The sequence below is a fragment of the Sinohyriopsis cumingii genome, chromosome 2, assembly GCF_028554795.1.
Source record: "Sinohyriopsis cumingii isolate HCF-2022 chromosome 2, ASM2855479v2, whole genome shotgun sequence".
Classification (NCBI taxonomy): domain Eukaryota; kingdom Metazoa; phylum Mollusca; class Bivalvia; order Unionida; family Unionidae; genus Sinohyriopsis; species Sinohyriopsis cumingii.
In genome coordinates, this window is record NC_142962.1 from 169,534,170 (window position 1) to 169,558,829 (window position 24,660).

Below are 24,660 nucleotides of genomic sequence, written 5' to 3' on the forward strand. Positions count from 1 at the left end.
CTCGTCAGTGCCAAGGGATTCTGGCCATAAAGAGTGGGTGGCCACTGGTGGGGGGAGTGTTTATGAGGGGGACCACTGTAATGAAATTCAGTGCCATTAAAATAGTGAAATTCAGGGTAGTTAGAAATAAATATTGTATAATTTTGTTTTCTTTCTTTTTAAAAATACCCTTTATTTCACTGATGGAAAGCAAGTAACCAATATAATGGCCATTAATAATGATAATAATAATAATAATACTTTAGAAAGGGTGACTCATTAGTCAAGGACTATTCTCCTTTGAGGTCCTCTTAAGAGTGCATAACCAAGTGCATTATATGAAAGAAAGCAGTAATTACTGTTTATTTTAACATGTTTAGTATTAAAATACTACATTTTATTATAAATTAGAAACATACATGCTCATGGTATCTCTTCTTAAATACTGTAATATTTTAAGCAGATTTTACATGTAGTGGAAGCTTGGTCCACAGAACTGTACCAGAGTATATTGGAAGCTCTTTTTAAATTGCTCTGTTCTTGGTTTTGGTGGTAGAATGTTTCCATGTGATATTGATCTCGACTGGTATTGTGTTGAAAAGTCCTGAATAAGTCCTGAAGATAATCTTGGGTCACAGTTTTAAAAGTTTTCATCCATTCAAAAAGAATGTTTGTCTTTCCGAGTCAGGGAACATTCCTTTGAATCGATCTGAAAAATGATTTGATACCATCTGCAGTAGATTATATTCAGCTACAAAGTTGGAAAACTGTTCCAGCATGTATATTTTGATTCACATTTGAGACTGATCATGGATTTCAATGATAGCATATTTGTTGTTACATTTAAAATGTTTTAATATGCTGAATGACGTGTAATGTCATCCTTGCCTCTGTAGCAGATGTTAAAATCAGCTTTACGGGAAGGGCAGAATTGATGTCCTTTGAACTTGATTCAAACAACTGAAGTTCCCTAATTTCCATCCATCTTTAAATTTTATGTGATATTTTGATTGCTTAGCTTTTGATGTTTTAGCATTGGGCGATGATGCATGCTTAGACATCACTGCAAAGTTTAAACAATGAAACCAAACTGACCTGGTTTTATGCCTATTGAGCTATTTTGTAACCTAAGCATAAACAATTAATAACTGGTCCTTTTGGAATTGTCTGATCACACATAGCATAATTTATGTGGGCAATATTCTAACAATGAAGCCAACCGACCCTGTGGACAAAATAAAAGAAATGTTAAATGTTTTCTTGAAATCAGAACTGGATCATCTTGCACTGATTAAGCCAGCTCAAAGTCATATATTATCACATGAAGTATTATTTTAAATATGCTAAACAGGATGCAAGAAATGAAAAAAATAATAACAGTAATTCTGCATACATGGGAAATGAAACTGATGCTGATGTTATGTTTTGTTTGGCAGCCGTACAGAAAGTGCTGGTCCTAAACAGAAGTCTAGCAGGAATGAGGTTTTCATGCAAAGACTTGTGATGTCCAGTCAAAATAATTCCACTGGAATGTTCAATATGACCACCACCTCTACTCCTCCTAAATGAATGGTGTCTAGTTGGTCATGAATGAAAATCATGGTAATCTAATGTCCAGTATGTCTGCCATGGCAGCCATCTTAATAAATATCATTATTACTACTCAGTGGACAGCAAGGGTGTGTTTCTAGATACATACCCTGTTGCTATTGCATAGCTGGTTCTTTTTGAGATGGAAAATGTCCTGATTTGGTAAGAATTCATCCTCCCATAGGATAAACCAGAAGATTCTAGTAAATTAGGTCTCTTCTGGTCAACCCATGGACACTGTCCTTCATTCTCTTTTTTGGTTGCAAACATTATTGGTCACTTTATTTACACTAAAATGTGTTAACATAGCAATGTCGCTTACTACTTATGTGCATCTTTGATGTATGGAATTACCCTTGATCAAGAATTTCAAAGTGAACTTTTTTGGTTGTTTTTTTCCTTGCATGCTGTCTTGTACTTCAGGACCTTGGTTACATGGTATAGAGGTCAATGCCATGAGCCATGGACTTAAATCTTCTTCTTACAAGGTTGGGTCAGAATGGAAGGAAATAGACATTTCTCACCCAAATGCCACAGGAGAGTTGAGAGTCACTCTCACCTGTTGAGTCTGCATCAACCTGCTAAAGTTAAGGAATCTCTGTTGTCAGTTGCCCTTCATCATTTGTTGGTAGCAGTGGCAAAACCTTCTGGGTGTGTCTTATCCTTGTTCATGGCATTGTTAGCTTCTCCATCTCTAAAAGGGATATTGATTAGAACATAGCAAGAACCTCTGAGGGCTGCTCCTCTGGAGAAAGAGACTCTCTTTAGGAAACTCATCCCCTCCATGGCTTCTCAGGATTTGAGAGACCAACAACACTGGTCACTTGCATTTGCTCCTGACCCTTTTAAACCAACCAAGAAGATAAGCATTATTTATCAGAATTGGTGTCCATCATCTGAATTCTTTAAAGCTACAAACCTCAATCAAAGCAACAACCCCATTCCAGAACTCCTTCTTGGCAGTTGGGCCCTTAAAGAGCATGCAACAAGGGAAGTTGTCTGGCCTCTCCATATTTCCATAGAACTGAGTCTACATCCCTTGGGACTTGCTTCCTTTTCTTCATATTGACCCTCATCCATTGGTTCTGGTATTCAGAGCCTTGGTCTGGTGTAACAGGCAATGGTTTGGTCCGTTCAATCATAATATGTGATTACTAGCTTAAATTTTAGTATCTCTCTTTAGTTCCCCCATGTACTTCCACCAGTTAATATGTGATTAAAAGTGGTTCACTCCAGTCTTAAGAAGGGTGCAGTAGAGAGAGTTTTCAATGACCAATCTCCAGCCTTATGCTTCCAAATGTTCCTGGTTCCCAAGAATGAGGGATAGTTACAAGTAATTACTGATCTTTCCTCCTTAAACAGATTTATGCAGTGAACCATGTCAGGATGGAGAGAACATCCTCAGTTGGGAATGTCATGATTCCTGGTGACTGAATGGTCTTTACTGATCTTCAGGATGCATCTTTCTTCCCCACAGGAAGTACTTTTGACTTTGCTTGGATGGGTGTGGAGACTAGGCTGAATGGCAAAGCTCAGATCTGGAATACATACCGTAGATCTGAGCTTTGCCATTCAGCCTAGTCTCCACACCCATAATGTTTACCAAGTTCATGGAAGTAGATGTAGCCTATTTAAGGTTGTTAAGTATCCAAGTCCAATATGTCAAATACTGTTTTTTTCTACAATGGCAGTATAGATTCTTAGACTAGATCTGTCTCTTTGTTGGTTCATATTGACCAAATTGTTTCTTTTAACAAAACTAGAGAGATTGGAACATACTCCATCTCAAGATTTTGTCTGCATGGGGATGAATATCCTCACAAACAGAGGGTTAGTTCATGGATAGAGTTGGTGGCACTGACAGCGAAGAATGCATCGTCCACTCTTTTTTTCTTTCTCTGCTGCAGACTCCGAACTCTTCAGCAGACCTGGTTCCTCTGCAGTTTCTCCTTTTTCTTCTTTTTGTTGATCTGGAAACTACACAGGGACCATATGACTGCTCACATTTCATGTGGTCAGGATTTCTACCATCATCTTATTTGGTGGACAAATCAGGATAAGTTTTTAGGCACAGTCCCTGTGCAACTGGAGCTACAAGGATGGATTCTTCAGAGTTCATGGTCCTGAGAAAAATCTATCCTCCACATTAACAATTTGGTAATGAGGGCAGTGTTCTTAGCCCTTCAGGGGTGTGTCGAAAAATAATAGGTCACTGCATGATGGTCTTCTCTGACAACATGTCAGTGGTAGCATACCTCAGGAGACAAGGAGTCACACATGGAGGTTTGAACCTTCCTTTGCATGGCAACCTTGATGGAATTACCCTCCAAGCTCACCACATTCCTGGCAAAAAGAAATTTTTGGCAGACAGGTTGTCAAGAAAGGCAAGATAGTGCTCATGGAATGGTCCTTACACCGATTTGTTGTGGACTTCCTGTTCTAGTCAGTGGGACTCCACAGGTGTACTTGTATACTTAAGTGCTAAACAACAGTCTTCCCTTTTCTATTGTCCCAGTTCCAAACCAGATGGCCTAAGTAGTTTATTCTTTCAGCCTAAGTGAGATTGTCTGTTCTATTGTCTTCCCACTCTTCAGGATGATCACACATTTATTTCATGAATTAGTAATGCTACTACTCAGCTAGTTTTGATAGTCTCTCATTGGCGGTTGCAATTATAGATTAATGATTTTCTTGATCTGATGGTGGACCATTCCAGAATATTACCCAGAGGAATGACCTCCTCTCACAGCAAAGGAGCTGTCTCCTGCACAACAGCCTATAGATTTTCAATGTTCATGTTTACCTCAATCTCAAACAATCTCTCCAGAAAAAGTTATTGAATAGAGTTGGCAAGTGCATAAATCTGTCCAGGAGAAAATCCATGTCTGAGATCTATGATGCCAAGTAAAGATTCTTTTATGATTGGTGCAGTCCTAACTGTCCCTCTATCAGTACAGTAGCTGATTTTCCTCTTTTCCTATTTGAAGAGAAACACTGCTAATGGCTGTTTCTACTCTCAAGGGTTATAGGGCAGCCTTATCCAACACTCTTACATTTTAAAAGAACTGGCCATTGGGATGGACTCTCACTTAGCAGACCTGATCAGGTATTTTTATCTGCAAATGTCAGTGCATTGCTCACTAATGCCTAAATGGAATCTTTCTTGTGTCATGTGGTCTCTAGATAATTCTCCTCAATGAATCTTTGTGTGAAGCTAACTTTGAGAACCTTACCCTCAAGACAGTTTACTTGCTGTCCTTAGATTCTAAACGATTAAGAAACAAGCTTCATGCCCAGTCTGTAAGCAAGGCTGTACAAGTTTCAGTGGAAGTTATGAATTAGTTTGTCTCCTTTGCCAACTAGATATTTTTGCAAATAAACCAGCTTCCATTTTTTCGTTCCACTCCTATTGAGATCTCCAGTCTCAGTTGTTAATGTGCTGAGGTTGAACAAGACTTTTATGTCCAATTCAGGCTTTATATCTTTTCCTCCACATCAACTGTTACAGTTGATGTTTCAGCTTCCTCCATTTATATTGGATTACGGTAGTTACCAAGAGAGCTTATTAGTACCTTCTTGACAAGAACCTGTCATTCAGGACAACTAAAACCAGTGAGGCTATCTCATGGGCCTCTGTAACTCATTCATCTTTGGAGGACGTGATTAAAGTCATGTTTTAATGATCTCACTCTGCCTTTGGAGGATTGATGAACGTCATGTTTTAATGATCTCACTCAATCTTTGGAGGATATGATTAAAGTCATGTTTTAATGATCTCACTCTGCCTTTGGAGGACGTGATTAAAGTAATGTTTTCATGATCTCACTCTACCTTTGGAGGATGTGATGAACGTCATGTTTTAATGATCTCATTCTCCCTTTGGAGGACGTGATTTAAGTCATGTTTTAATGATCTCATTCTGCCTTTGGAAGACGTGATTAAAGTCATGTTTTAATAATCTCACTCTGCCTTTGGAGGACATTATTAAAGTCATGTTTTAATGATCTCACTCTACCTTTGGAGGACGTGATTAAAGTCATGTTTTAATGATCTCACTCTGCCTTTTGAGGACGTGATTAAGGTCATGTTTTAATGATCTCACTCTACCTTTGGGGGATGTGATGAACGTCATGTTTTAATGATCTCACTCTCCCTTTGGAGGACATGATTAAATTCATATTTTAATGATCTCACTCTACCTTTGAAGGACTTGATTAAAGTCATGTTTTAATGATCTCACTCTGCTTTTGGAAGACATCATTAAAGTCATGTTTTAATGATCTCACTCTAACTTTGAAGGACATGATTAAAGTCATGTTTTAATGATCTCACTCTGCCTTTGTAAGATGTGACTAAAGTCATGTTTTAATGATCTCACTCTACTTTTGGAGGACATCATTAAAGTTATGTTTTAATGATCTCACTCTACCTTTGGAGGACGTGATTAAAGTCATGTTTTAATGATCTCACTCTACCTTTGGAGGACATGATTAAAGTCATGTTTTAATAATCTCACTCTACCTTTGGAGGATGTGATGAATGTCATGTTTTAATTATCTCACTCTACCTTTGGAGGACATGATTAAAGTCATGTTTTAATGATCACACTCTGCCTTTGGAGGATGTGATGAATGTCATGTTTTAATGATCTCACTCTACTTTTGGAGGACATGATTAAAGTCATGTTTCAATGATCTCACTCTCCCATTGGAGGACATGATTAAAGTCATGTTTTAATGATCTCACTCTACCTTTGGAGGACATGATTAAAGTCATGTTTTAAAGATCTCACTCTGCCCTTTGAGGATGTGATTAATGTCATGTTTTAATGATCTCACTCTAACTTTGGAGGACATGATTAAAGTCATGTTTTAATGATCTCACTCTACCTTTGGAGGATGTGATTAAAGTCATGTTTTAATGATCTCACTCTTCCTTTGGAGGACATGATTAAAGTCATGTTTTAATGATCTCACTCTGCCTTTGGAGGACATGATTAAAGGCATGTTTTAATGATTTCACTCTACCTTTGGAGGATGTGATTAAAGTCATGTTTTAATGATCTCACTATACCTTTGGAGGTTGTGATGAACGTCATGTTTTAATGATCTCACTCTACCTTTGGAGGATGTGATGAATGTCATGTTTAAATGATCTCACTCTACCTTTGGAGGATGTTATTAAAGTCATGTTTTAATGATCTCACTCTGCCATTGGAGGATGTGATTAAAGTCATGTTTTAATGTTCTCACTCTACCTTTGAAGGATGCAATGAACGTCATGTTTTAATGATCTCACTCTACCTTTGGAGGACATGATTAAAGTCATGTTTTAATGATCTCACTCTACCTTTGGAGGATGTGATTAAAGTTATGTTTTAATGGTCTCACTCTGCCTTTGGAGGATGTGATGAACGTTATGTTTTAATGATCTCACTCTACCTTTGGAGGATGTGATGAACATCATGTTTTAATGATCTCACTCTCCCTTTGGAGGATATGATTAAAGTCATGTTTTAATGATCTCACTCTGCCTTTGGAGGACATCATTAAAGTCATGTTTTAATGATCTCACTCTACCTTCTTCTCCTTTAACTTTTGTCTGTTGGCTCACCAAAGTGAAGGCATATTTTTCTTGGATCTGATTGTTATAACTCAAAAAGTGGCATACACAGTAACTTGCCCATCCAGATACCATCCAGCTGTAACTTCTGCATAAGGGTGAGTAGTCCATGTGTTTGTTTTACTTTTGCCATTTGTGGAATCATCAGCCTCCAACCAACCCAATGAATTCAGCTACAAAGTAACAAACAGGTGTCTATGAATGATATTAAAATGTATTTTTTAAGTGGGATAAAACTAGTTCTAATGATGTACTACTTAGCATTTGCTATTGCCAGATTCCCTCCCCCTGCTCCATACTGATGTCCCACTAGTTAGGCTGTATCCTAAAAATTAATGATGGACAGTGCACATGGGCAAGGAATTGGTGGAGTGAACAGTGGTGGCAAAGTGTTCTTGAATCTTCTGATTCACCCTGTTGGAGAATGAATTTTTATAATACAGTTGAAGTATTTTCCATCTGAAAAAGATCCAGCTATGCAAGAACAAAATTGAACTATTGTATCATTAATCCCTACACATCAAAAGCACTATATACAGCTAATCCTGTAAAAATGGGTGTTTCATTATAAATGCTTCTCATATTGTTGCTAGCCCTAAGAGAAACAATGCCAGTGTGATGTCCCAAAAATGTGACATCTTCTAAACAGTCACTTTGCCAAACAGAAAACATAGTTATTCCTGTATGATAATGATACTGATCCACTTTCCAAAATGGCTGCCTTGATGGGCATCCTGAAAATCTTTTTATGGCTGCTTCTGATAGGATGGTTTTGCCCTAAATCATAAAAGCAATATCTTGCTGGCTTGGAATTCATCTGGTCTCCATCATGATTCCTTGCAGAGTGGCCATCTTAATAGAGTTCTTGTAACTATTCTGGCAAGAATGATGGAAATGACATGAGTTTTTCACCAAAACAAGCTACCAACATATCAACATTTTTGTGAAGGGGTTTTTAGATTTGTTTCAAAGTGACCTTAAAGTCAAAGATCCCTGTCAGCATTTTAGTACTTCACTGAGCTTATAATACAGGAACTTTGTACATGTTACAAGTGAATTTTGACCTGATTTAGCAAATTGATGGCCAGTACTTTAACATTTATTTTAAGGTCAAAGGTCATCACCCTGGGTATTAGCTTCACAGGCTTATGAGCTTGATAAAATAAATCCAGTTTGTGTGTGCATGTGATGAAAACCTTGCATCATGACATTTAAATATTAATTTAAAAAGCATTCACTTAATTTATACTTAGCAAATGGATATAAATTGACATTGAGACAAGTTTGATGTTTTTCTTTCCATGTTAACAGATTCATGGTCAATGGCCATGACAAAATTTTGTCCTGAACATACAGGTGTCTTGTTGAACAAGTTATATGGTATGTTGGAATTTCTTAGGAGATGGTTACAGCACTCAGTGGCTAACAACATCATATGTTCTTGTCTTGGATTCCTGGAAATTCTTTTCTTCCAGTAGAGCATCCATCAATCCATTAGTAATTAAATGCCACAGCACAAACTGTGGCAGATTGGGAATATGGGAAGCACAGGGTTAAACTGCAGCCAAAAATCACTCACACATGCATGGATGCAGACACACACACTTCTTTTTCCAGCTATTATGGTATCCTTGTAAGTCATCAAATAAAGATGTTTACCCATCGACCCAGTCATAAAATCAACCCTTGATAATCATTAATCCACTGCTGTTATTAACAGATGTTTAGAATTTTGATTGATATATAGATATTATTTAGCTAATTCCAGATATGAATACATAGATATTATCTAGCTAATTCCAGATATATTGTTCTTTTATAGTTTGATCAAAACTGTTGATTTCTTCATAGATGTCTCCACCAATTATGACATTGTGTTTGATGAACGAATGGCAGTGGGTACCATGCCAGAGATGGTTTACAGACTGGAGGGAAATCAGATGTCAGTGATGATGTGGTTCAGGTTTCACCCTGTAGAGGGAAAGATGTCTGCTAATGCTACCCTTTTATACATCATAGGGTAATATTTGAATTCTTCTGCATTCATTATGATGTCTAAGATTCTGATTGGCCAGAATTTTTTTGTTGTGTTTATATTTAAACTGTCAGATTTTTATTTAGCTTTGTCATATATAGACTGACATTGCACATTTTTGTAACGCATTAAATTCTTTCTTTTTGTTCAGAATGCCATCAGAAATATTTGATATATTGATAATGGTGACATGAATATACATCCACCCACTTATCCCTGAAATTACATCTGTCTGTGTGGCAGAGCATGCTAGCACTCTAAAGGCTATATTTCTGATCATAATCAGATTTGATTATATATCATCAAGATATTGGATACATTGTGAGTGACTTTTCTAGTATCAGTTAATAAGGCCTATCCTTGTGTAAGTAGAGTTTGAGACACTTATAATAAGGCCTATCCTTGTGTAAATAGAGTTTGAGATATGTATAATAAGGCCTATCTTTGTGTAAATAGAGTTTGAGATACTTATAATAAGGCCTATCCTTGTGTAAGTAGAGTTTGAGACACTTATAATAAGGCCTATCCTTGTGTAAATAGAGTTTGAGATACTTATAATAAGGCCTATCCTTGTGTAAATAGAGTTTGAGATACTTATAAAAAGGCCTATCCTTGTGTAAATAGAGTTTCAGATATGTATAATAAGGCCTATCCTTGTGCAAATAGAGTTTGAGATACTTATAATAAGGCCTATCCTTGTGTAAATAGAGTTTGAGACACTTATAATAAGGCCTATCCTTGTGTAAATAGAGTTTGAGATACTTATAATAAGGCCTATCCTTGTGTAAATAGAGTTTGAGATACTTATAAAAAGGCCTATCCTTGTGTAAATAGAGTTTCAGATATGTATAATAAGGCCTATCCTTGTGTAAATAGAGTTTGAGATACTTATAATAAGGCCTATCCTTGTGTACATAGAGTTTGAGATACTTATAATAAGGCCTATCCTTGTGTAAATAGAGTTTGAGATACTTATAATAAGGCCTATCCTTGTGTAAGTAGAGTTTGAGATATGTATAATAAGGCCTATCCTTGTGTAAATAGAGTTTGAGATACTTATAAAAAGGCCTATCCTTGTGTAAATAGAGTTTCAGATATGTATAATAAGGCCTATCCTTGTGTAAATAGAGTTTGAGATACTTATAATAAGGCCTATCCTTGTGTAAGTAGAGTTTGAGACACTTATAATAAGGCCTATCCTTGTGTAAATAGAGTTTGAGATACTTATAATAAGGCCTATCCTTGTGTAAATAGAGTTTTAGATACTTATAAAAAGGCCTATCCTTGTGTAAATAGAGTTTCAGATATGTATAATAAGGCCTATCCTTGTGCAAATAGAGTTTGAGATACTTATAATAAGGCCTATCCTTGTGTAAATAGAGTTTGAGATACTTATAATAAGGCCTATCCTTGTGTACATAGAGTTTGAGATACTTATAATAAGGCCTATCCTTGTGTAAATAGAGTTTGAGATATTTATAATAAGGCCTATCCTTGTGTAAATAGAGTTTCAGATACTTATAATAAGGCCTATCCTTGTGTAAATAGAGTTTGAGATACTTATAATAAGGCCTATCCTTGTGTACATAGAGTTTGAGATACTTATAATAAGGCCTATCCTTGTGTAAATAGAGTTTGAGATACTTATAATAAGGCCTATCCTTGTGTAAATAGAGTTTGAGATATTTATAAAGGTTGTCACCTATAAGGAATATAATTTCAGTACCTTATCAACAATTACTACCAAATGTAATCTGACAGTTCATCTTGGAATAAATGCACTTCACCAGTGGTAGCCGTCTTGGAAATCTTGCAATTGCTACAACTCCAGAAATGAATAGCCATATAAGCATGGGGTTTTCACTCAAAGGCTTAAATATCTTTTTGGTCCCAAAAGAAAATAGTGCTAATCTTACATCGAATATGGTCACTATGAATGCTTTTTTGAAAATCTTATTATCCCGTCTCCAGAAGAATCAATGGTCATGTTCACATGGGGTTTTCACCAAAAGAGTTCTTAAGGTGTCTAGTTGGTTCTAAACAAACATGGTGCTGACTTTCTATCCATTATGGCTACCATGGCTACTCAAGAATATCACAGATGGTTCCAACACTCAGCAATTAAAAAGAAGAAAAAGGTCTTAATTTGAATTCCTGGAAGTTCACTACAGCATTAGTCCTTTCGTGGGTCTCTTGTGGGGGATTCTTCTGGTCTCCTGCTCCTTAACAACAATAGTTTTAATTAATAAAAAAACATTATGTTAAGATAGGATTTTTTAAGTCAACACTGAAAACCTTGAAACTATGGGGTTTTTGTTGAAAAAGAATACTGTATCATTGAAAAGTTTCTGAAAATGTAAATAAAGTAAAGAACTTATGCAAAATATTGTCGTCATTGTTATATTGGGTAGAGGAACAGTTGGTAAGATTGCATTTGTTTATGTAAACCAGTTTAAAATTATTTTCAGAATTTTTAAGTAATCTTCCAAATAGTTTATAGAATGTTTTATTGCTTTATAAGGGACAGATTTGAATGTCAGACGTAAGTCAGTTTCATTTAAGGCACATGAAAATTTTTTTAATTTAAATTCTTTCATCTGTAGTAGATTACATTTTGGAGTTTTACTCCTTTATCTAGCTTCTCTGGAATAAATTTGATATTTGTATCTTTTCAGAAATAGAAGTGCAGTTAGATACAGAGGCCCAAGTATTGATGGTTTCTATGTGATTGTAACAGTTAATGGTGTGACAGTGGGACATGACTTCGCAAGCAGAACACTTAAGTTACCACAAGAAACTCCAGCAAGTTATCTGACAGATGGGTATTGGCATCATTTTGCATTTACCATCAGTGCAAAGAGTGCCACCATAGTGGTGGATGGAATAAAAACAAATGTGATAGGAGAGTTTCCCCTGGATTTTGCTTTCAAGTAAGATAATTTAGTCAATATTGCAGACAACAAACACATGTAGAATGCTTATGTCTTCCAATAATATAAATTTGAGTTTAATCCTCAGTCATGAAAACACTATGATAGAATTACCTATCATTATTTTCAAAAACCAATTACTGAAATACTCGTTGAAATTGCCAAACAGGTTGCTCAGCAAATATGAAAAGAATGACCAGGGACATTTGAATGAGATTGTTAAAGATGTTCAAAGACAATTTTTCCTTGTTCAACCCAGCTAAATAAAAATAATAAAGTTTAGATTAGAGAAACAAGCAGAAATCATAAATCACTTGACGTTGTCAGACTTTCAAGAGAGTTTTATGCTCATTATTTTTCTGTGCAAAGGTCTGCTCAACGAGGTACTTTTGCCTGACTCTGCTAGTGTCACTGGACATTTTTATGCCTGCAAAGAGTTACCAAAAGCTGTGGAACACTACCAAACCATGTGTCGATGCACTGCTCTCCAAGGTTTCCCTCTACTCCATAACAATGCACTGGTACATAAATCGACAACAGCAGCAGAATTCCTTAATAAGTTCAGCATCCAAGCTTTGATACATCCTCCATACAGTCGTAATTTAGCTTTGCCACACTCTTCTTAGAGCTCTGATTTAGCTTTGCCAAATCCTCCATACAGCCATGATGTATCTTTGCCACACCCTCCATAAAGCCCTGATTTAGCTTTGCCACATCCTCCCTGCAGCCCTGATTTAAAGGTCACCAGCCATACTCTAACCTTATTCATCACCCAGGCTTCTATTTGTGTGCCCTATGTAATCATAACTGATATTTGTAGAGTAAATAGCAAAATCTTTCTCTAATAATACTTTCGCAACCCATGCTAGCAAAAATATTAAACTTTTCATCTCATTTGCAATTTTGTTATCTCATATCTATTTATTGTACTGTGCAGTGGTGGGGGGGGCATAAATTCAAAACAAAATTAAATCATTTATTAAGTCTTGGGACAGAAAGTTTCACCGTAAGTTATGGAATGGAAAAAAAATAATTATTTATCATGGCCTGATATATATGTTAAATAAGGTATATATATATATATATATATACACACATACATATCTATAATACTGATTCTACAGACTTGTACACTTATAAATGATAAACGCCCCAGAGTAATACCTCATATTTCTTTTTTAAAATCCTTTGGAGTCCATAAGGTCATTTATAATAATGCTGAATAAAGAGTTTTATCAAAGCCTACACTCTACATGTTCAAAAAGTATTATGATTATTTTCAACATTAATATTTTACATCTGCAGTAACATTACTGTACTGTAATCCTTTTTTGATATATTTTACTTACGCTCTTTCTATCTTTCTTCTCAGTGCTTTCTACAGGATTTAGGAGGATTTAGGACTTTCCCATCCCTCACCCTATTTGATTCCACATCTTCAGTTCACTTTTTTGTGGCAAATAGGGACTTTGGAAAAAGAAAGAACCCTTTTTTCCCATCATCACTCTTTTGGTTACATCCATATGCAACACAGTGTACCATATTTGCTCTACTGTACATTCATATGCAATACAATGCACCATATTTGCTGTACAAAAGCACAGTCATAAGATATATCACATAGATATTTACGTGGAACAATTAAATACTTGAATATCTAGGTTGAATAGAAGGGTAAATGTATGTCATATCTGTTTTTGGCATGCAGAAACCTTTGATTGTTTACATCATACATAGAGCCCTGATTTAGCTTTGCCACAATCCTTCATAGAGCCCTGACTTTGTGTTGCTAAATCCTCCATAGAGCCCTGATTTAGCCTTGCCACATCCTCCATGCATATCCTTCATACAGCTCTGATTTAACTTTGCCACAATCCTCCATTGAGCCCTGACTTAGCATTGCCACAATCCTTCATAGAGCCCTGACTTTGTGTTGCTACATCCTCCATAGAGGCCTGATTTAGCTTTGCCACAATCCTTCATAGAGCCCTGACTTTGTGTTGCTACATCCTCCATAGAGCCCTGATTTAGCCTTGCCACATCCTCCATGCATATCCTCCATAGAGCCCTGACTTAGCATTGCCACAATCCTCCATAGAGCCCTGACTTAACATTGCTACATCCTCCATAGAGCCCCGATTTAGCCTTTCCACATGCATATCCTTCATACAGCTCTGATTTAACTTTGCCACAATCCTCCATAGAGCCCTGATTTAGCTTTGCCACATCCTCCAGGCTAGGTTGATTAGAAGGGATAACTGTATGTCATATCATTCTGTTTTTGGCATGCAGAAACCTTTGATTCTTTATGGAGATTGGCAAATAATGTTTTCCTAAAAAAAATGGATATTTTAGTTTAATTAAACATTGTTGTGGTATGCATGTATAACAAATGTTTTGTTTTTAATGACTACAATAATATCACACATTTGTACAATAGAGGTGGCCAGTGACCTTTAACTTTGTCACATCATACTACATAGAGTCCTGACTTAGCATTGCCACACCCTCCATGCATATCCTTCATACAGTCCTGATTTAACTTTGCCTCCAGAGCATACTGATTTAACTTTACCACATCCTCATACAGTCCTGATTTAGCTTTGCCATATCCTTCCCATAGCCTTGATTTAGAGTTGACACATCCTCCATACAGCCCTGATTTAGAGTTGACACATCCTTCATAAAACACTGATTTAGCTTTGCCACATCCTCCATACAGCACTGGTTTTGCTCCATGTGAATTTTGGCTGAATGCTGTTATCAAAGATTCACTGATGGGAGTGTGTTGGAAGTGCAGTTTGCCATTATATGAATGGATTACCTAAGAGTGAATACAAAATGGCATAAATAATTGGATAATCAGACTAAGGAAGTGTGTAAAGGTGCATGGGGAGTATGTACTTTGAGGGGATGCTCTGACATACCATTCCTTAATTAAAAGTAACTTTATTGTTCAGAATATTTTAAATATCCATCATATGAACAAGACACATGCATAATAAAGTTGGTTTGTGTTATAAACAAGACACATGCATAATAAAGTCGATTTGTGTTATGAACAAGACACATGAATAATAAAGTCGGTTTGTGTTATGAACAAGACACATGAATAATAAAGTCGGTTTGTGTTATGAACAAGACACATGCATAATAAAATCAGTTTGTGTTATGAACAAGACACATGCATAATAAAGTCGGTTTGTGTTATGAACAAGACACATGCATAATAAAGTCAGTTTGTGTTATGAACAAGACATGCATAATAAAGTCGGTTTGTGTTATGAACAAGACACATGCATAATAAAGTCGGTTTGTGTTATGAACAAGACACATGCATAATAAAGTCGGTTTGTGTTATGAACAAGACACATGCATAATAAAGTCGGTTTGTGTTATGAACAAGACACATGCATAATAAAGTCAGTTTGTGTTATGAACAAGACACATGCATAATAAAGTCGGTTTGTGTTATGAACAAGACACATGCATAATAAAGTCGGTTTGTGTTATGAACAAGACATATGCATAATAAAGTCAGTTTGCATTTAAATTACTGGCTTTGTTTCTGGTCATATTTTTATCTAATGTAGTAAACTTGCTTGTTTCATCGAGATATAGAATGTGTTTTTTATGATCAAGCTTTGTGCATATTATTGAGGTGATCATACACATAATTCACTGAGCTTCTTACTCCAAAGAGACTGTATACTGACTTCAATAAGCCATTTGTAAATAGATCAATATCATCCAAATGTTGGATAATTTTATAAAGAGTGAGACCCATGTATACTTATAAGGTTATCTTGCACCTGAATTGCTATATTTTTCTTGGTTTTTGATCTAACATGGTAGATTATCCTGTGTCATCAAGATCTTGGATTAGTAGGATTATGAGTGAAATACATGAATATAAATGATGTGGCTTTACATCTGATTGGCTGAATAAAGTCTACTTTTAAATAAACTTATCTGGATGTTGGATAGGTGTGATTATGAACATGATGCATGCATATTAATTGGATAGGTGTGATTATGATGCATGCATATTAATTGGATTGGTGTGATTATGATGCATACATATTAATTGGATTGTGTGATTATGATGTATGCATATTAATTAGATAATCCTTTATTAGATTGGCTGAGTTTGTTACCTGTCTAAATTCCATTTGAATCTTGTTTCACCTTATATTTTCACCATTATAAGTAAGATATTCATGAGATACCTTGCATCTGATTGACTGAGGTTAAGTCTGTTTGTCATGGCCATTCTTCAATCTTTTCATTTCTGTTTGCCATCGTTGACTTCATGATAAAGAAATTGTTTAATACCACAACAGATATTAGCTACTTAGTAAGCTACTTCTTGATATTTTTAGATTTCATCTCAGCATGGCATTCACCATTCAAGAGTAGTCCTTAAAAACTAAAGATGTTAGTAGCGCAAATCCATTTGTAGACCCATAATTCACAGTAATCATTCTTCCTTATAGGTACCATAGGCATAATTTGTCAGTCTACCAACATTTTGTGGATGATGTAGAATCAATTGACCTCTTTCATTAATGTATACTTTAGGCCTCTCACATTTCTTTTTTAAATTGCTACCTTTTAAGTCATTAGAGTCCATGCTTTGAGTTTCTGCCAAGGGATTTTAAGGGCTAGAATTTCATGCCTATCATGCTATAATCATATTATCCATCATGCTACCATCGTGCTATCCATCATGCTAAAGTCATGCTATCAATCAGTCATGCTATCCATCATGCTACAGTCATGCTATTCATCATGTTCTCAGTCAATCAGTCATGCTATCCATCATGCTACAGTCATGCTATCCATCATGTTACAGTCATGCTATCCATCTTGCTATCAGTCAATCAGTTGTGCTATCCATCATGATATCAGTCAATCAGTTGTGCTATCCATCATGCTACAGTCATGCTATCCATCATGCTGTCAATCAGTTGTGCTATCTATCATGTTACAGTCGTGCTATCCATCATGCTGTCAGTCAATCAGTCATGCTATCCATCATGCCATCAATCATGCTATCCATCATGCTACAGTCATGCTATTCATCATGCTATCAATCATGCTATCAGTCAGTCAGTCACGCTATCCATCATGCCATCAGTCATGCTATTTGTCATTTCTTCAATTGTCTGTATAATTGCACATTTATCAAAGTCATTAATGGTGTTTCTTAATCACATGTTTTGACATTCTAATTAGCTTGCAAGTGAGTAGGCAGCATTTATCACATCAACTAAATTATATTTCACTTTCAAATAAGGAATTAAGATTTTACTTTGTTTAACATACATGTCATATAAATTTTTTAATATATCTTTTCACTGGAATTTGAACATCAGACTCAGTGATAGATACTAATACCTTTCCACCTGATCCACAATGACAGCATATGCTAAGTTAAAATGTATTGCCTGGTTGAACAACTAGAAGCAGGAGTTCCCATTTTGATGGACCATGATTCCATATTTGTTCATATCAGTATTTAATTTTTCTGAAACCCAGATCTTTTATTAGAAGAAAAAAATACAGATTTTTTATTAAATCTCTCTTGATCTATATTTTACTCATATACATTCATGTTCAGTTCATTGTGTTCACAGAATTATCACATGAAAAATGGCAAGATAGTAAATGAAATTATACAATGCAAAATAGATGGCTTATTTCTGCTAATGTTTTATGTATTGTAAACTGTTTCAGTGCCCAAGCATATATTGGACTGAAGTACACAGGAGAAATGTCCCAAGTTACAGTATGGAATTCATCCCTGTCAGTTGATGACATCATAGATTCCTTTCTTAATATCAGCTTTGTTCCAAAGGGAACATTGGCACAAGGATGGTGGAGCTATGTGTTCCACCCAGGAGTGGCACGCCAGTATCCCAGTAAACTAAACCAGCGATGGTGTGAGAGAGGCAGTTGTCAGCAAGGGCAAGGTGAGGGAAGAGTTTATTCAATAATATTAAACTGTCACATTTCATGAGCCATTTGAGAGTGCTACATTTTATTATTAATGAGTTAAAGTAGCATTATGCGTTATTAAAGAATGTCATGGTGTAATTTGAGCTACACAAGCCATTGAGATTATTGTACTTTTAATGAGTTAAATGAGTCATTCAAAAATGCTAAGTTGTGTTAATAATGAGTCATTTGAGTCATTCAGGAATGCTGAGTTGTGTTTTTAATATGTTACTCGAGTCATTCAAGAATGCTAAGTTGTATTTTTAATGTGTTGCTCGAATCATTCAATAATGCTAAGTTGTACACTTGTTGAGTTCCATGAGCCATTGAAAAATGCTAATGGCTGTTCTGTTTAAACAGGTATTACCCATGGAATGTTGTTTTAAAAAAAATATGCATAAGGGTACTCTGATTAAACAAGCATTCATTAAAAAATGACTCAAAATTCTAAACCGCTTCACTGGGTAACTACTGAGTGACATGAGACATTCAAGAGTGCTAAGTTGTATTATTAATGAATTACAAGGGACATTCAAGTGTGCTAAATTGTATTATTAATGAATTACATGAGACATTCAAGAGTGCTAAGTTGTATTATTAATGAATTACAAGGGACATTCAAGTGTGCTAAATTGTATTATTAATGAATTACATGAGACATTCAAGGGTGCTAAGTTGTATTATTAATGAATTACATGAAACATTCAAGTGTGCTAAGTTGTATTATTAATGAATTACATGAGACATTCAAGAGTGCTAAATTGTATTATTAATGAATTACATGAGACATTCAAGAGTGCTAAGTTGTATTATTAATGAATTACATGAAACATTCAAGAGTGCTAAGTTGTATTATTAATGAATTACATGAAACATTCAAGTGTGCTAAATTGTATTATTAATGAATTACAAGGGACATTCAAGTGTGCTAAATTGTATTATTAATGAATTACATGAGACATTCAAGAGTGCTAAGTTGTATTATTAATGAATTACATGAAACATTCAAGTGTGCTAAGTTGTATTATTAATGAATTACATGAGACATTCAAGAGTGCTAAATTGTATTATTAATGAATTACATGAGACATTCAAGAGTGCTAAGTTGTATTATTAATGAATTACATGAAACATTCAAGAGTGCTAAGTTGTATTATTAATGAATTACATGAGACATTCAAGAGTGCTAAGTTGTATTATTAATGAATTACATGAAACATTCAAGAGTGCTAAGTTGTATTATTAATGAATTACATGAAACATTCAAGTGTGCTAAGTTGTATTATTAATGAATTACATGAGACATTCAAGAGTGCTAAGTTGTATTATTAATGAATTACATGAAACATTCAAGTGTGCTAAGTTGTATTATTAATGAATTACATGAGACATTCAAGAGTGCTAAATTGTATTATTAATGAATTACATGAGACATTCAAGTGTGCTAAATTGTATTATTAATGAATTACAAGGGACATTCAAGTGTGCTAAATTGTATTATTAATGAATTACATGAAACATTCAAGTGTGCTAAATTGTATTATTAATGAATTACATGAAACATTCAAGAGTGCTAAGTTGTGTTATTAATGAATAACACAAGCCATTCAGGAATACCAAGTTGTATTTTTAATGTGTTACATAAGACATTAAAAAATGATGATTGTTTGTTAATGAGTTACACAATCCATTAGTACTGTTTTATCCATCCCAAAACTTACTTTTGACAATTCTGCTTGCTTGATGCATGACAATGTTTGCAATCCTTCTCTGTGGTTCTCTGTATATTGTTTTGTCAGATGATGCATGACAATATTTGCAATCCTTCCCTGTGGTTCTCTGTATATGTTTGTATGTCAGATGATGCATGACAATGTTTGCAATCCATCTCTGTGGTTCTCTGTATATTTTTTTAATGTCAGATGATGCATGACAATGTTTGCAATCCTTCCCTGTGGTTCTCTGTATATTTATTTATGTCAAATGATGCATGACAACATTTGCAATCCTTCTCTGTGGTTCTCTGTATATTTATTTATGTCAGATGATGCATAACAATGTTTGCAATCCATCTATGTGGTTCTCTGTATATATATTTATGTCAGATGATGCATAACAATGTTTACAATCCATCTATGTGGTTCTCTGTATATTTATTTATGTCAGATGATGCATAACAATGTTTACAATCCATCTATGTGGTTCTCTGTATATTTATTTATGTCAGATGATGCATAACAATGTTTACAATCCATCTCTGTGGTTCTCTGTATATTTATTTATGTCAGATGATGCATGACAATGTTTGCAATCCTTCTATGTGATTCTCTATATATTTTTGTATGTTAGATGATGCATGACAATGTTTGCAATCCTTTTCTGTGGTTCTCTTTATATTTTTCTTTGTTGCATGATGCATTACAATGCTTGCAATCCTTCCCTGTGGTTCTCTGTAAAACAATTGTCATATGATGTATGACAATGTTTTCAATCCTTCCCTGTGATTCTCTGTATATTTTTGTATGTCAGATGATGCATGACAATGTTTGCAATCCTTCTGTGTGGTTCTTTTTATATTTTTGTATGTCAGATGATGCATAACAATGTTTGCAATCCTTCTCTGTGGTTCTCTGTATATTTTTGTATGTCAGATGATGCATGACAATGTTTGCAATCCTTCCTTGTGGTTCTCTGTATATTTTTGTATGTCAGATGATGCACGACAATGTTTGCAATCCTTCCCTGTGGTTCTCTGTATATTTTTGTATGTCAGATGATGCATGACAATGTTTACAATCCATCTCTGTGGTTCTCTGTATATTTTTGTATGTCAGATGATGCACGACAATGTTTGCAATCCATTTCTGTGGTTCTCTGTATATTTTTGTATGTCAGATGATGCATGACAATGTTTGCAATCCATTTCTGTGGTTCTCTGTATATTTTTGTATGTCAGATGATGCATGACAATGTTTGCAATCCTTCCCTGTGGTTCTCTGTATATTTTTGTATGTCAGATGATGCATGACAATGTTTGCAATCCATCTCTGTGGTTCTCTCTATATTTTTGTATGTTAGATGATGCACGACAATGTTTGCAATCTTTCCCTGTGGTTCTCTGTATATTTTTGTATGTCAGATGATGCATGACAATGTTTGCAATCCTTCCGTGTGGTTCTCTGTATATTTTTGTATGTCAGATGATGCATGACAATGTTTGCAATCCATTTCTGTGGTTCTCTGTATATTTTTGTATGTCAGATGATGCATGACAATGTTTGCAATCCATCTCTGTGGTTCTTTGTATATTTTTGTATGTCAGATGATGCATGACAATGTTTGCAATCCATCTCTGTGGTTCTCTCTATATTTTTGTATGTCAGATGATGCACGACAATGTTTGCAATCCTTCCCTGTGGTTCTCTGTATATTTTTGTATGTCAGATGATGCATGACAATGTCTGCAATCCATCTCTGTGGTTCTCTGTATATTTTTGTATGTCAGATGATACACGACAATGTTTGCAATCCTTCCCTGTGGTTCTCTGTATATTTTTGTATGTCAGATGATGCATGACAATGTCTGCAATCCATCTCTGTGGTTCTCTATATATTTTTATATGTCAGATGATGCATGACAATGTTTGCAATCCTTCCCTGTGGTTCTCTGTATATTTTTGTATGTCAGATGATGCATGACAATGTTTGCAATCCATCTCTGTGGTTCTCTCTATATTTTTGTATGTCAAATGATGCACGACAATGTTTGCAATCCTTCCCTGTTGTTCTCTGTATATTTTTGTATGTCAGATGATGCATGACAATGTTTGCAATCCATCTCTGTGGTTCTCTATATGTTTTTGTATGTCAGATGATGCACGACAATGTTTGCAATCCTTCCCTGTGGTTCTCTGTATATTTTTGTATGTCAGATGATGCATGACAAAGTTTGCAATCCATCTCTGTGGTTCTCTATATAGTTTTGTATGTCAGATGATGCATGACAATGTTTGCAATCCTTCCCTGTGGTTCTCTGTATATTTTTGTATGTCAGATGATGCATGACAATGTTTGCAATCCATTTCTGTGGTTCTCTGTATATTTTTGTATGTCAGATGATGCATGACAATGTTTGCAATCCTTCCCTGTGGTTCTCTGTATATTTTTGTATGTCAGATGATGCATGACAATGTTTGCAATCCATCTCTGTGGTTCTCTCTATATTTTTGTATGTTAGATGATGCACGACAATGTTTGCAATCTTTCCCTGTGGTTCTCTGTATATTTTTGTATGTCAGATGATGCATGACAATGTTTGCAATCCTTCCGTGTGGTTCTCTGTATATTTTTGTATGTCAGATGATGCATGACAATGTTTGCAATCCATTTCTGTGGTTCTCTGTATATTTTTGTATGTCAGATGATGCATGACAATGTTTGCAATCCATCTCTGTGGTTCTTTGTATATTTTTGTATGTCAAATGATGCATGACAATGTTTGCAATCCATCTCTGTGGTTCTCTTTATATTTTTGTATGTCAGATGATGCATGACAATGTTTGCAATCCATCTCTGTGGTTCTCTCTATATTTTTGTATGTCAGATGATGCACGACAATGTTTGCAATCCTTCCCTGTGGTTCTCTGTATATTTTTGTATGTCAGATGATGCATGACAATGTCTGCAATCCATCTCTGTGGTTCTCTGTATATTTTTGTATGTCAGATGATACACGACAATGTTTGCAATCCTTCCCTGTGGTTCTCTGTATATTTTTGTATGTCAGATGATGCATGACAATGTCTGCAATCCATCTCTGTGGTTCTCTATATATTTTTATATGTCAGATGATGCATGACAATGTTTGCAATCCTTCCCTGTGGTTCTCTGTATATTTTTGTATGTCAGATGATGCATGACAATGTTTGCAATCCATCTCTGTGGTTCTCTCTATATTTTTGTATGTCAAATGATGCACGACAATGTTTGCAATCCTTCCCTGTTGTTCTCTGTATATTTTTGTATGTCAGATGATGCATGACAATGTTTGCAATCCATCTCTGTGGTTCTCTATATGTTTTTGTATGTCAGATGATGCACGACAATGTTTGCAATCCTTCCCTGTGGTTCTCTGTATATTTTTGTATGTCAGATGATGCATGACAAAGTTTGCAATCCATCTCTGTGGTTCTCTATATAGTTTTGTATGTCAGATGATGCATGACAATGTTTGCAATCCTTCCCTGTGGTTCTCTGTATATTTTTGTATGTCAGATGATGCATGAGAATGTTTGCAATCTTTCCCTATGGTTCTCTGTATATTTTTGTATGTCAGATGATGCATGACAATGTTTGCAATCCTTCCCTGTGGTTCTCTGTATATTTTAGTATTTCAGATGATGCATGACAATGTTTGCAATCCATCTCTGTGGTTCTCTACATATTTTTGTATGTCAGATGATGCATGACAATATTTGCAATCCTTCCCTGTGGTTCTCTGTATATTTTTGTATGTCAGATGATGCATGACAATGTCTGCAATCCATCTCTGTGGTTCTCTGTATATTTTTGTATGTCAGATGATGCATGAGAATGTTTGCAATCTTTCCCTATGGTTCTCTGTATATTTTTGTATGTCAAATGATGCATGACAATGTTTGCAATCCTTCCCTGTGGTTCTCTGTATATGTTTGTATGTCAGATGATGCATGACAATGTTTGTAATCCATCTCTGTGGTTCTCTGTATATTTTTTTAATGTCAGATGATGCATGACAATGTTTGCAATCCTTCCCTGTGGTTCTCTGTATATTTATTTATGCCAAATGATGCATGACAACGTTTGCAATCCTTCCCTGTGGTTCTCTGTATATTTATTTATGTCAGATGATGCATAACAATGTTTGCAATCCATCTATGTGGTTCTCTGTATATTTATTTATGTCAGATGATGCATAACAATGTTTGCAATCCATCTATGTGGTTCTCTGTATATTTATTTATGTCAGTTGATGCATAACAATGTTTACAATCCATCTATGTGGTTCTCTGTATATTTATTTATGTCAGATGATGCATAACAATGTTTACAATCCATCTTTGGTTCTTTGTATATTTTTGTATGTTAGATGATGCATGACAATGTTTGCAATCCTTCTCTGTGGTTCTCTGTAAAACAATTGTCATATGATGCATGACAATGTTTGCAATCCTTCCCTGTGGTTCTCTGTATATTTTTGTATGTTAGATGATGCATGACAAAGTTTGCAATCCTTTTCTGTGGTTCTCTTTATATTTTTCTTTGTCACATGATGCATTACAATGCTTGCAATCCTTCCCTGTGGTTCTCTGTAAAACAATTGTCATATGATGCATGACAATGTTTGCAATCCTTCCCTGTGATTCTCTGTATATTTTTGTATGTCAGATGATGCATGACAATGTTTGCAATCCTTCTGTGTGGTTCTTTTTATATTTTTGTATGTCAGATGATGCATAACAATGT

The 24,660-nt window shown here is 35.3% G+C and overlaps 1 protein-coding gene across 1 annotated transcript in view; it reads left to right on the forward strand.

The window, feature by feature from the left end:
• The window catches only part of LOC149806280 (uncharacterized), a 386,203-nt gene that overhangs the window by 138,930 nt on the left and 222,613 nt on the right, over positions 1-24,660 (forward strand). Inside the window, exons 22-24 of the mRNA XM_089935557.1 lie at positions 9,043-9,211; positions 11,902-12,156; positions 17,896-18,131. Coding sequence (XP_089791683.1) covers positions 9,043-9,211; positions 11,902-12,156; positions 17,896-18,131 — 660 coding nt within the window. The remainder of the gene's footprint in view (positions 1-9,042; positions 9,212-11,901; positions 12,157-17,895; positions 18,132-24,660) is intronic.